The sequence below is a fragment of the Eretmochelys imbricata genome, chromosome 6 (assembly GCF_965152235.1).
Source record: "Eretmochelys imbricata isolate rEreImb1 chromosome 6, rEreImb1.hap1, whole genome shotgun sequence".
Lineage (NCBI taxonomy): Eukaryota > Metazoa > Chordata > Testudines > Cheloniidae > Eretmochelys > Eretmochelys imbricata.
This window is the reverse complement of record NC_135577.1, coordinates 49,974,558-49,987,740: the sequence shown is the minus strand read 5'-3', so window position 1 is coordinate 49,987,740 and position 13,183 is coordinate 49,974,558. Positions and strand designations below refer to the sequence as shown.

Here is a 13,183-nt window from a genome sequence, read left to right as displayed (position 1 = left end):
ACAACTACAGGCCACTTCCGCACACGGGCTGAATCCATGTTGAACCATGCTTGCGCTCCATGCAGTCCCCAGAGCCTCCCGTCCAAACCTGTCTCCTGAGCACACCCCCCTCTGGTCTTGTGGCCCCCACTCCCGGAGCCCACTACCCGTGGGCGGTCCCCAGAGCCTCCTCCCCTTCAGGGCCAGTCCCTAGAGCCCTCTCCAGGCTCCTCTCCCACCTCCCAACCAGCCTCTTTCCCTTCCCAGTCCACCTCCAGTCACCAGCTTCTGGCACATCCTGGCCTCCGCTCATCTCCCCAGGGCTGCTTTCTGGAGTCTCCTTGGTCCCTCCCACTACCCAGAGCCTCCTTCCTGCCCCTCTGCTATCCCAGAGCCCAAAGGGTAGCTGGATCATAGTCCAATGGCTTCACCTCCAGTCTCTGAGCTCTAAAGTACTCCAACAGTCACACCCTACTCTGCTGCCCAGATCCCAGCACACACCCATTCCTCTCCCTCCCGCTGCCCCATATTTGCTATTTGGCTTATCTGGGGGCACGAAGGAAAGTTTGGGGACAGGAGGGCAAGCACCCACGCCAGGTGGCTCAGGTCAGCCTCATGCGTCACATTTTCAATTTAGGGAAATAAGATCACCTTACTCTCTGGACAGGGCAGGCGGGGAGCTGGCAGGTGATTGGGAAGCTGGCGGGGGGGGCTGGACCTTGAATATACTTTGACCAAGAAATTTGGACCTTGACAAAAAATAAATTTGACTACCCCTGTTGTGACATTTCAAGTGTAGATAAATCCTTAGTCCTGCCTCAATGCAGGGGACTGAACTAGATGACCTATCGAGGTCCCTTCTAGTCTTGCATTTCAATGATTCTGAGAGTCACTGAAGGGAGCAGGAGGATCCCAACTAATTCTTCACCAAGCTAAATGATGGAATTCAGTGGTTGACTGTTTTGAGCTATTTGAAATGACCTATTTGGATGATAATTTGTGAAGAACATCATGACAAAATAGCTGGAACTATCACAACCAGTTTACTTCACTCACCCCAGGTAATCCCCCGTTCCTTTACTAAATCATTGAGTGGAAATATGAAACGTGCTTTGAGAAGAGAAGTTTATACATTTAAGATTGTTTGGTTTAATAAAAATAAATTTTATATGCTGTTCTGTGTGTTTAATTAAATTCTAATTACCATCCTAATACAAGTTCACACAAATCATGAGCAAAAAGTAAATGATCTAATAAGTGAGATATCATTCACCACTTTGACAAAAAAGGTAAAATTAATAAAAATCTGAAAATATTAAGCTACATAATTGCTTGAATAAATGTGTATATGTAGTGTACGCTCCAAGGTAGCAAAGGAATGCACAAATCTAGGGTAATGGCTCTGTTCAAATCAACATGTTTTAATGAGAATGCACCTTCTTTAGAAAATAACTGGAGTACAAATGGAAAAGTAGATTAAAATAGATTTAAATTGAGGCTTTCCACTTGGTGATTTAAATCAAGGTAATTTAAATCAGTCCACCCGAACACATTCAGGATGCATAACATAGCAAAATTAACATTGCTGAAAGAACATTAATATTTGCACTTCCTGACAACTTATAACTGCAAAACCTTTATGTTGCATTTATGAATTTTTCATTTTTAAAAAAACTAACACCAGTGATCTCCACACACCCCAAAACATAATATTTTCTGATTAAGACTGCAAAGCTATACAGGAGTACTCTCTGTAAACTTACGCTTTGTCCACACCAGCATTTTTCAAACTTCGGGTCAGGACTGGGTTGCAGCATGTCAGGCACTGGGTCGCTCCGGTCAGCACCACTGACCAGGACATTAAAAGTTCTGTCAGCGGTGCTGCCCAGCTAAGGCAGGTTAGTGCCTACCTGCTCCGACATGACACTGCACCCGGAAGCGGCCAGCAGCGGGTCCTGCTTCTAGGCGGGGGGGCCCTGGGGCTCCGCACACTGCCCCCGCCCCGGGAATCAGCCAATGGGAATGGGGGGTGCAGTGCCTGCAGGTGCGAGTTGTGCGACCCACTTGCATGCCTCCGCCTAGGAGCCGGACCTGCTGCTAGGGCGCAGCACGGTCTGTGGTGCCAGGACAGGCAGAAAGCCTGCCTCTGCACCCCAACTGTGTCGCTGACCAGGAGCCGCCTGAGGTAAGTCCACGCCCCAACCCTGAGTCCCCCCTTAAACCTGAAACCCCTTCCTGCACCCCAAACCCCTCATCCCCGGCCCCACCCCAGAGCCCTGACCCCCTCCCATACCCCAACTCCCTTCCCCAGACCAGAGCCCCCTCCCACACCCTGAACCCCTCATTCCCAGCCTCACCCTGCAGCCCTCACCCCTGCACCCCAACCCTCTGCCCCAGCCCTGAGTCCCTCCCAGACCCCAAACTCCTCATCCCCCATTCTGTTGGGTTGCCGATATCAACAATTTTCTTCAACTGGGCCCCCACAAAAAGGTTGAAAACTACTGGTCTACATTATAGCCCATGTGAGCATAACTTATGTCGCTCAGGGGTGTGAATAAATCACCCCCGCAAGCAAAGTAAGTTACACCAACATAAGTGCTCATGTGCATAGCGCTATGTCAGCGGGATAATCTCGCTCGCAGAGGGGGCTTTTTTATGCCGACGGGAGAGCTCTCTCCCTTTGGCATACAGCGTCTTCACCAGATGCGCTGCAGCTGTATCAGTACAGCTCACCACTGCAGCACTGTACGTATATGCATGGCCCTAGTTAAAAATCAACATTTTCAGTTTACTGGCTTTTACCAGGTAAAAAATGCAGGGTGGATTGATTTAAATCACCAATTTTAATCATGATTTAAATAAGAGAGAATGAAACACTGATTTAAATAATTGATTTTAATTGTATTTTGCATTTGTAACTTTTAGTTACTTTCCTAAAGAAAGGCTGATTCTCACTGGTTGGTAACAATTAAAATGTGTTGATTTGCACCTAAATATAGCCTTTACACTAAGTTTTCTGCTTTTTGCTAACCAAGAGATTACACTGTATCTATTAAGCAATTATATATGTTATTCATATTCTTATTTTTTACTTTTTTGTAATATTAGACAACGGTGAATAATGTATTTCTTTTTTACTAGATAATTTTAATTGTAATTTGTATCATGCTCAATACAGATACAATGCAAGTCCACTTAAACGTGCACAAATACAGCATTTAAATTTTAAAACTACCTTAAAATGTGTTTGTCAAAAATCACAACATGTTTTGCATTTAAAACTAACATTTATTAAACAAAAGAAGTATTTAGTAGATAGTGAATAGACTGTTTCTGATCACCATATCTTTCGAGGTTTTAAAACTAGTGGGCTCTCATTCCCTCACACTTAGTTTTTGTCCATACCTTGGAAGACAGAGACAGCAGAAAAGCTTGTTTTAACTCTCAGTTGGTTTCTCAACTTTGAATGAACTACCTTTGAACTGAACCAGTTGAATAAACTGAAATGAAGAAAATATTCTCTCTGTACCTTCAGAGAAGGCTACTGCTGTCAAAAGCTGGTTTAGCACTTCCACAACTCTTGGCCCATGGGTTCCACAAGTTCAGCAGTTTTTCTTTAAAACTTGGCAGAAAATGTGTACTACTTAATATTATTGTTGTATTTAACGTAAATGTTTAACAGATTATAAGTTTATGCCTTACTTATATTATTTTTAATTAAAAAATAAAACTAATTTAAATTTAAAATATGTTAAGTTAAAAAATCAGATTTTTTAAAAAATAACTGATTTTTATCCAACCTGTAAAAAAAGCCTGACAGGACAAAGTACAGAAAATAAGTCTGTTCACTTAAAACCTTTCAAACAGTTGCAAACTTTTACACAAAAATACCTTTGTTGAAAATAGTTTTCTAAAAGACTGCCAGCTACCTTACAAACACAATTAAAAAAAATACAAAAAAGCACACGCACAAACATAACTTAAAATTTTTAAAGACTGAATCCCATGATACGAGTGAAACATTTCTCTCTCCTTCAAAAACTATCAGAGCTGTGGAAGCCAAGTCAGAGTCCTGTGGATCTTAAGACTGCTAGAACTACAAAAATTCACATTTTTGTTTGAACATTTTTTATTTACTTTTATATTGAAAATCAAGTCAATAAATCAAAGTTGTTCATGTTTCTACATGCAAGTTTACTTATGTAGCCAAGTGGTCCAAAAGAAAGCTGTTCTAGAAAGTATTTTTACTACCTCAAAGTTGTATTTAAGACATTTCGTTTCCTCGTATTCCAATATTTAAATTTTAGTAAATATCCCTTATTCCAAAAAAACCATGCATGCATGTCACTGTTTTGAAGCTTCAGCAATGGTATCAATCTCTGCTTACAAAATAAAAATTAAATAAACTTGGAAAACTGATTCATCTTAACATGATTAATTAGTACTTTTTTTTTTTTACCTTGAACCTGCAAACACATGACAATGACTTGTACTATGGCTCTAATACTTGCCTTTCTGTGGAAAAACATTTTTCAAAGAAAGAAAGGGGAAAGAATTAATTCCATTCAGCATTCTTCAGTGGGATACATTTAATTCTCTTTTAAAATTCTATTGTACTGGAAAAGATGGGTCAATGCTCCACCCCAAATAAATATTTTTTAATGAAAAAGTTTTCATTCAAAATCAGGTGAAAATTAAACTTCCATGTTTAACGATGGACCATTTAAACTTAAACAGACAACCATTCCCAGCACAACACTATATTAAAAGTGAAGTGAGCTAATTCAGAATGGAGTAAAATAATTAAATCCTTCCTATTCAGTCAGGAATTGTCTATATAGTCCTGAGCACAGTGCCAATATGTAAATATTAATTCAGTGCAGGTACTGAACACTCTGTATGACTTATCCATTAAGCCACTCGCCTCTCTTCATTCAAATCCCTCTGCAGAACTCAGTTATTCCATGATATTTACAAGTAATTACAACTAATTAAACTGAGGAGAAACTGGGCGCATGTGAAGTACATTTATTTATAAATATGCACAAAAATATGTATCAAAAGACTCTGCATACTTTAATCATAGCCCTCTCCCCTACAACACACTTAGCATGCTACCTCTCATTTTAGCCTGCAGGCTATCTTCCTATGCATTTGTACAGGATCTAGCATACTGGGGCCCTTATCCCAACTGGAACCTCTACATAACACCTCAGAAGAAATAATAAATAAAAAGGAAGGCTTACTCACCTTTCAAAGCTGCATCTAAACTAAGCCTCTTCTAAAAGCTTCTCACTAGATAGCAATCCAAATATTTAGTTTATCTCCAAAATTTCCCACTTACAAACTGCCTAACACATTACTTGAAAAACAAAGCCTGAGGACAATTTCAGGTTATTTTTAAAAATGTATCTGTATTTGAGGATTTAACACATCAGGATAACATTGAAGTTAATTCACAAACATAAAATGCTCAACACTTTAAAATCAAATTTAACTAACAGGTCTGTTTAAATAAGAATGATAAATCAATTTGAAAATTAATAAGGGCACAATACCATCAGTCATATACGATCAATTAACATCTGCTCATCCATTGGTTACAGATGGATTTCGTTTTTTAATAGGAAAGCAACCACTAAAATAAACCCTTTAGGATTTTCACAAATGTATTTAAATTAGGGTAACTGAGCAGTCAAACCAAATGCTACAGACTAAAGTAACATACAGCTGTCCGGAACATTCTCAAGCAGAGCCTGGAGTAGCTCAAAGTCTACTCAGAGACTACCAGAAGGTAGTTCTGAAACTGCTCATCGGCCCCCAAGAACACTGACACACGGTCCTGCAAGGCTACATTGCATCACCCCTTATGCTCTACGTGGAAAGCTGGGAACCATTAGGAAAATTAGTGAGGCACTATGAACAGTAGTGATTCTCAATATGCAGACAGTATTCTGATTCCCACATGTCCTTCAACCCAATCAATGAAGCTGTAAACAAATCTACCCAGTGCCTAAGAGACTGCGGCTTCAATGAGGTTTAGCTGACGGAGGGAAGAAATTGGAACAATCAGCAGTTTATTTTTACCACCTTGATTTAGAGAGTTTGCCTGTTTTGGCACACGCTCGGTCGAAGAGGATGACCTCCCAGATAGAGGAGTACAGTTCTTCGGTCAAGGGTTTACGGTAGCTGCACTCCCCTGCTAGAACCTCCAAACAAGCTCAAGGTTCTATTAAAACATTTGCACGAATCGGAAAGTCTTATGAGATTCCTGCTGCTTCTGGATAACTAACTTGCAGCTGTGACCAAAAGCTTTTGTTTTTAAATTTGATAGCCATAAGGTATGCTATCAAATGCAGACCTTACTACAGCAGTAGGTACAGCCTGGGCCACCTCAAAACTGGACTGTTTTCACAAACTCTACATAGGGCTATATCCAAAGATCCTTAGGAAACTTCAGCTGCTGCAAAACATGTCACTTAACTAATAGTACTTCCCACAGAGAGTAAATTATATTTGTGTTCATCATATCTGACTGCAATTAAAGATGTTGTTTCTAATCTATAAAACTCTACATTATTTAAATCCAGGATGCTCCTTGACAACACAAAGAAAATCAACTGTTGCTAAAAATGTCAATAATTATAAAGATGAGACAACTGATTCCTGGCCATTGCACCATAAGTAATCACTGTAAATTATGGTCTTAAAAAGTTTGTCTTCAGATTAAATGTTCAGCATTGTTTTGTAAGAATCTCATTTGACATCTCTGTTCATGTTCTCCCAATGAATGTGATTAAACAGAAAATGGATTATTTATGTCCACTATATGGTTTGAGAGAGATGTTTATATAGTTACCTGAATATTTTTACGACCACAACTGCACCTGAACTCTCACTTCAATATAATTTGCAAACACTCACAATCAATATTTACACCCCCAAAAGTGCTAAAATGTGGAAATCAAAATGGTACAGCAAAGATTGTGGATCAAGGTCTTAATTAAAATAAAATACTACATACTGTTACCATAATAAAACTTAGTACCAAAACAAAACCATAAGCAGCTTTTCTCCTCATTCAGGCTCTGCATTCCACTAGAAGCTCAAAGATGTATACGCACAATGCAGTTCTTATTCCTGACTTACATAAACTTGATTTTTCGAAATAAAGAAATTTTGAACAAGACTACCATGAATACAGAAGATAAATGATTCCAAGCCATAACACTATTGTTTTTATACCATGCAAGACGGTGAGTCAAAAAATAGGATGTGTTAGCACACCTTTTAATAATAGAGCTGATATCCAGAAATATCTGTTTCTATACTGTTTAGCATGAAGTTTGTTTTCGCAACATCTAGAATTTGTGTAAAAAACATATGCTGCGATTGTCACCTGTGCACAAGTTGCTATGCATGCCAGTTATATTTTTTCCCTTTTATTTGTGGCAAATATTTGTGTTCATATAACTTAAAGTCTAATATAGCACTAACCTGAGCCACCAGTAGTGTTGGCAAAGTTACAAAAGCTTCCGTACACTGTTCATACGTTAAGTGCACCCAATAGTTCAGAATACATTTGATGGTTATAGTCTACAGTTAAGTTAAGAGGAAAGGCAGCTTAGTTCTCCTATGAAGGAAGCATTGCTCTGGGCAACAGAGAGTGAAGTAGACCAAGACTACGTATCAGTCAATCTACTTCAGTTAGAGTGAATTCTATAGGTAACACATCCAAACTTAGTTAAAAAAAGCACTGAACCACCATTTTTATATTTTTTCCTTTATTTTAGTAGCCTATATATTTGTCACAGCATTCCATTAGCTAACACAGGCCTTTTGGTAACTGATGGGACTACTGTACTAGAAGAATATTAGCTATCTCTGGTATGTGTCTGAGAAGTAGGATTTGTTTGTGTTTTTTTAAACAATACTGTGTTCAGAGCACAAACTACAAGACAATTTTATGAATTTCGCAACAGTACCATATATAAGTAGACAAATAGTGACTGAACTGTGATCCTACAATTGAACCTGCACAAGTGGACTCCCTGAACCTATGCAGACCCAATCACAGATTCAGTTCCTTGATCAGTAAACCAGAGTACATCAACAAAATACATTACTGCTACAAATACAGTTACCCCAGCAATCTTGAATCTCTTTTTCACACAAACACAGCTCTGGAGTGTTCATAAACAAACACCAGTTCATTCTACTGTATAACAACCCTAAATATTACCTGAACATATGGAAAGGGGAAGTATGCATACGGACTATTGAAAAAATAAAAATAAATAATAATAGGTTCACTAGGGCACTGGTTTTCAAACTTTTTTTTCTGGCAAGCCAGTTGAAGAAAATGGTTGATGCAGAAAATGGGGAGGAGGGGTTTGGAGCGTGGGAGGGGCTCAGAGCTGGGGCAGAGGGTTGGGGTGCAGAGATGAGGGTTGTGGGGTGGGGCTGGGAATGAGGGTTTCAGTTTCAGGGTCCGGGAGGGGCTCCGGGTGCGGGTTCTGGGGTGGGGCTGGGGATGAGGGGTTTGGGTTTCAGGAAGGGGCTCTGGGTTGGGGGGGGGGGGAGGGAGATGGGGATCGGGGCTGGGGCAGAGGACTGGGGCACGGGCTTACCTCGGGCGGCTCCCGGTCAGCGGCTGTCCTGGCACCGCGGACCGTGCTGCACCCCAGAAGCAGCCAGAAGCAGGTCCAGCTCCTAGGCGGAGGCACGCAAGCAGCTCTGTGTGGCTCTTGCCCGCAGGCACCACATCCCCCAGCTCCCATTGCCCGGTTCCCGGCCAATGGAAGTGTAGAGCCGGTGATCAGCACGCGGAGCCCTGTGCCCCCCCAGGAGCCAGAACTGCTGCTGGCACTGGTTATTGCAGGGTTGCAGCTAAAGCCGAGCAGCAGGGTTCCCAAAAAAAAAAAAAAAAGCAGCAGTAAGGTGCATAAACACTGCTCGTCATTCCTGACCACACACTACAATGCCTATATATCACAACACATGATACATATTCTTTGGTAATTTGCCTCCCCTACAGAGGCGAACAGCTAATACTTCAGTGGAAGATAAAAAAACAAACCCAACCCCATAATGTAATTACTGAGCTAAGTCAATTCTGCAGTGTTCTGAGACTTCTGCTCCGCCATGGCACCACAGTGCGCATTAACACAGTATCAGACCTAACCTTTCAAAGCTTTTGTTAGACGTAGTTTAAAAGATACATACAGAATTTCCTAGGTCTTAAATAAAAGCCACCAGAAAGGCCTACTTTCCATTCACCAACCAACCCATCTGTGCTCTCTGGAATATTTTATACTTTACAATATGTGTGAATGAAATAAAAAAATAAAACGAACACTAAGATTGTTAAAAGATATCCGCCATTCAAAGCATCCATACCTGTGGAAGTGCAGTATTGAGCTGTCTCTGCAAGGAATCTCTTTCATGACTGACTTCATGTAGCTTGCCCTGGGTCAATACTAGTGTTTCTTGAGTCTCTCTTAGTGTGTCCAGAAGTCGATCCCTTTCCTCCAACATGGATACCATTAACTGCTCAAAATGGGAATCAGCATCCGACTGTAAAGGAGAGCCTGAACTATGGCCTCCATTTCCCCCTGAGGGAATCTCTGCCTCGCTGATGGTTGGCATCACCTCACACATCATCTTGAAATAAAAGATTCAATGTAAAGTTATTAATAGTAACCGAAAAGTGCGGAGTACAAGTCCAAACAAAATGTCGGTAAACCAAAATGCACAATGACCCTGCCTATCCAAGAAGAGTTAGCATCCACAATACATCATCAATTTAGCTTCCCCAGTGATACCAACACTAGAGGCTGACATAACTTAGGTGTTTACCGCTATGTCATGTAATATTACAGAGATGCAGTGTACAATGAGCCAATTCACTGAAGACTCAGTTTTGACAAATATTAGTGATTTTCCTGCAAAACTATATTTCTATAGTACTACTTGTGACCTCATTTTCTAAGAGATTTATGTTTTTTTCTTTTTAAACTGTAGCTAGTACCTTCAAAAAGTACTGAAGCCACACACAGCCAACAAAAAATGATACAGTTAAACCAATCAATTATCTACTGTACCGCTCAGCTATTTGGAAAGAGCAAAACATGGTTCCCCCAAACTCGTGAAACTCTATTCTGACATCAAGACAACTGGATTAATTCATGACAGAGAGCCAGTACTTCGATCTTGTTATACTGGCCATACAATCTCTACTGTAGCAGTTTGCTGCAAGAAAATTAGCAGTAGCACATTTCTGTATCGGGATACAGCAATTGGAAAATCAGACAGATTAGCGCAGGGGAAATTAAAACCAAATTAAGGATGTGAAAGGACATTAAACCTCTCAGGTAATAGTACTAAAACAAAACCAACAAGGCTTCAACACGTGCCTGCAGTACATTATAGGTTATCACTGTAGATACCAATAGTAAAAGTTGCCTGTAAAGAAAAACAGACTGAGGCACAGAAATTTAATAAAAATATGAGAGTATTTTTGTGCTATCATGCTTAATAAAAGTAACAACGCCTTACAAGAGGAGCTTAAACTTGGAAAATCATCAATTTAAGTAGAACCCTACAGCCCGTTTTGAATGCTCAGCCATCATGATTTCGAAACAGAACTTGGAGAAATTTCTGTTCCTCAAATTTAAATGCAATGGAAACGAGAAAGCATTGTTATTCAGCATTAGCACTGAGCCACTAAGACCTCAGGAATTCTTGGGACAGAGCGTGCCTTAACCTTCTTCACAAGCTTACAAGAATAAAAATCCATTTGCAAACACATACAAGCAGTGAAGCAATCAATTTTCTTATAGGGGTTGAAACATCGCACACTCCCCCCATGCTTTCAACTACTATATAATGAAAACAGACTTCATACTTCATCTGAACATCTACATCAGTAAAAGTTTATTTGTCTCTAAATCTGACGAATAAACTTTACATTTCAGAATTAATTTGAAGATCTCATTCTTGGGAAGAAAGATTTTACAATGCATTTCAGAGATACTGTCTCACTATTTAAAAAAATATATATATCATGTCAAACCATCAGAGGCCTTTATTTTAAACACCACTAATTTATTTACCTTGTTCGAAGAAACAAAATGGCTTGAAAACAGCCCCCAAAATTCTAGCAACACCAGATCTTTCCTGTTCTTTTAGCAGCTTTGTGTGATCCCAAGACACCTTTCAGACTGTAGAGCAGCCATCCACCTTGGGTACAATGTCCATTTACTAAACAACCCCACACACAAAAGGATAATTAAACTTGCTGAGCAAAGTATAGGTCCAGTAGGAGCAGCAACGGTTTCAACCGGCCAGTGAAGTCCCCAAGGCAAAAAAGAATGGGTGCAAAGAAACCAGTCTCAGCTTCCCTTCTCTCTACTGATGGCCCACAGTTCCTGCAACAGCCCGGGTGGGGGAAGCATGTGCAAAGGCAAAGCCACTTCTATCCTGCTGGTGCAACAAGCTTCAACAGTGCATGGTTCAGAAATCCCTCTAAGGTCACAATGGCATTATTCAAAAGAGTAAAAATAGAAAGAAAAGAGGGAATGGCTTTTCTTGTGGGGAATTTGGAAAAGCTCTCTCTTTTCCCCCCTCTGTTAGTAACGGTAGGATCCTTTCCTTCCCTCGGTTTCCTGGGTCTTCTCTCACACATTTATAATCCCAGTGGTGGGTGCTGCTGGATGCTGTTTTGAAAGTGGGGTGGGGCTGTTGGGGTATTTGTACTTTCGGTTATTGTTCCCTCCACTTACCCTCACACCAATGACTCTTCAGAAGAGGCTCCGGCGCTGAGATGTCCTGATCCAGCCCAGTAATCAGTCCGCTCTAAAAACTAAACAAAAGGGTATCCCAGAGGCGGGGGGCACAGGTGGGGAAGGCGCGTCCCAGGGCCCAGAGACTAACTGGGGGAAGAGATCGATGGTTTGGCGCCGAGGTCCCTGCGGTGTAGGGGTTGTTCTCCTCTCCCCAGAGGCCCCAACCCCTCAGGAGCTGCGAGGGTGGATTAGGGAGCAGATAGGCGGCTTTTCCCCTGCCGGAGGCCCCAGGGGAGCGCCGGCCTGGGGAAAGGCCCCTTTCCCGGAGGCCTCGCTCCCCTGAGCGGCTGGAGTAGTCTCGGCTCCCAAGAGCCTTAGCGAGGAGGCGGGCTGGGGCTTCCCAGGTCCCGGAGGTGGGAGCTGAAGTTGCAGAGGGGGCCCGGCCGCCGGGGGCTGTTCTCTCTCCCGGCTCCCTGGGGCAGAGGTTGTCCCGGCGCTGGGATCTCTCCTGGTCCGGCCCGGCTCCGTCCACCGCCACCTCCACGGTGGCCGCTGCGGGACTGGCCGAGGCCGGGTAGGTGCCGCTCCGTGTCCCGGCGGCGGCTGGGGTGGGCAGGCTACCCTCACAGCGGCCGGCCGGGCCCCGCACCCGCCGCAACTAGTACCAGCGCCGCCGCTGCCTCGCGTTCCCTCAGCCCCCGCCGCCGCCACTCTTCCCGGCGCCCTCCGCGGCTCGGGCCCAAATCAGTGCGGGTCCCACAATGCACCGCGCGGCGCCAGGGGCTCACGGAGCGGCTGTCCCCTTTGCGGGTCTGCGCCACGCTGGGAGGCTGCCGGTTCGAGACTCTCCTCGTCCTCCCCCACCTAGCGGAGCCTGGGCCGGCCTAGAGCGCTCAGTAGTGACGTGCCCTCTGTTGTGTGCACAAACCGCGCTGCTGCCCTGCGCGGCTGGGGCGGGACCAGGGTTGTTCAGCCAGAGAGTCAGTGGTAGGGAGGGCTCAGGGTGGAGGCGGCATAGTCACCACGGGACGGGCTGGGCAGTGAGGGTGAACAACACTGAGGTGTGTGTTGTGCGTGTGGAAAGGTCGCCTGTTCATGCAATACAGGGACAAACGCTGATTTCTTCCCTCCACCCACGGTGCGTGGCCGGTTCTCAAACTTGTACTGGTGACCCCTTTCACATAGCAAGCCTCTGAGTGCAACCCCCCCCTTATAAATTTAAAACACTTTTAAAATATACTTTAGATTATAAATGCTGGAGGCAACACGGGGTTTAAGGTGGAGGCTAACACCTCGCAACCCCCAGTTTGAGAGCCCCTCTGCTAGGCATTAGAGCCACTGCCCTGAGGCTGCCCGCTTGCTGTCCGCTGTACTGCTCACTGCTGGACATAGGCCTGGCTGCCGAAACCCATGTCAGC

At 43.1% G+C, this 13,183-nt stretch overlaps 1 protein-coding gene across 4 annotated transcripts in view; it reads right to left on the bottom strand.

Moving 5' to 3' along the window:
- PPFIA1 (PPFI scaffold protein A1) overlaps positions 1-12,574 on the bottom strand; it is an 88,524-nt gene extending 75,950 nt beyond the window's left edge. For 2 of the 4 annotated variants that reach the window (XM_077818508.1, XM_077818510.1), the window contains exons 1-2: positions 11,094-12,573; positions 9,379-9,642 (exon numbers count right to left, since the gene is read on the bottom strand). In XM_077818508.1, the coding sequence (XP_077674634.1) occupies positions 9,379-9,642 (264 nt within the window). In that variant the 5' untranslated portion in view covers positions 11,094-12,573. Of the gene's footprint in view, positions 1-9,378; positions 9,643-11,093 lie in introns of all 4 variants that reach the window. The other 2 variants (XM_077818511.1, XM_077818509.1) reach the window with 2 other exon arrangements.
- Positions 12,575-13,183: the final 609 nt, after the last annotated feature.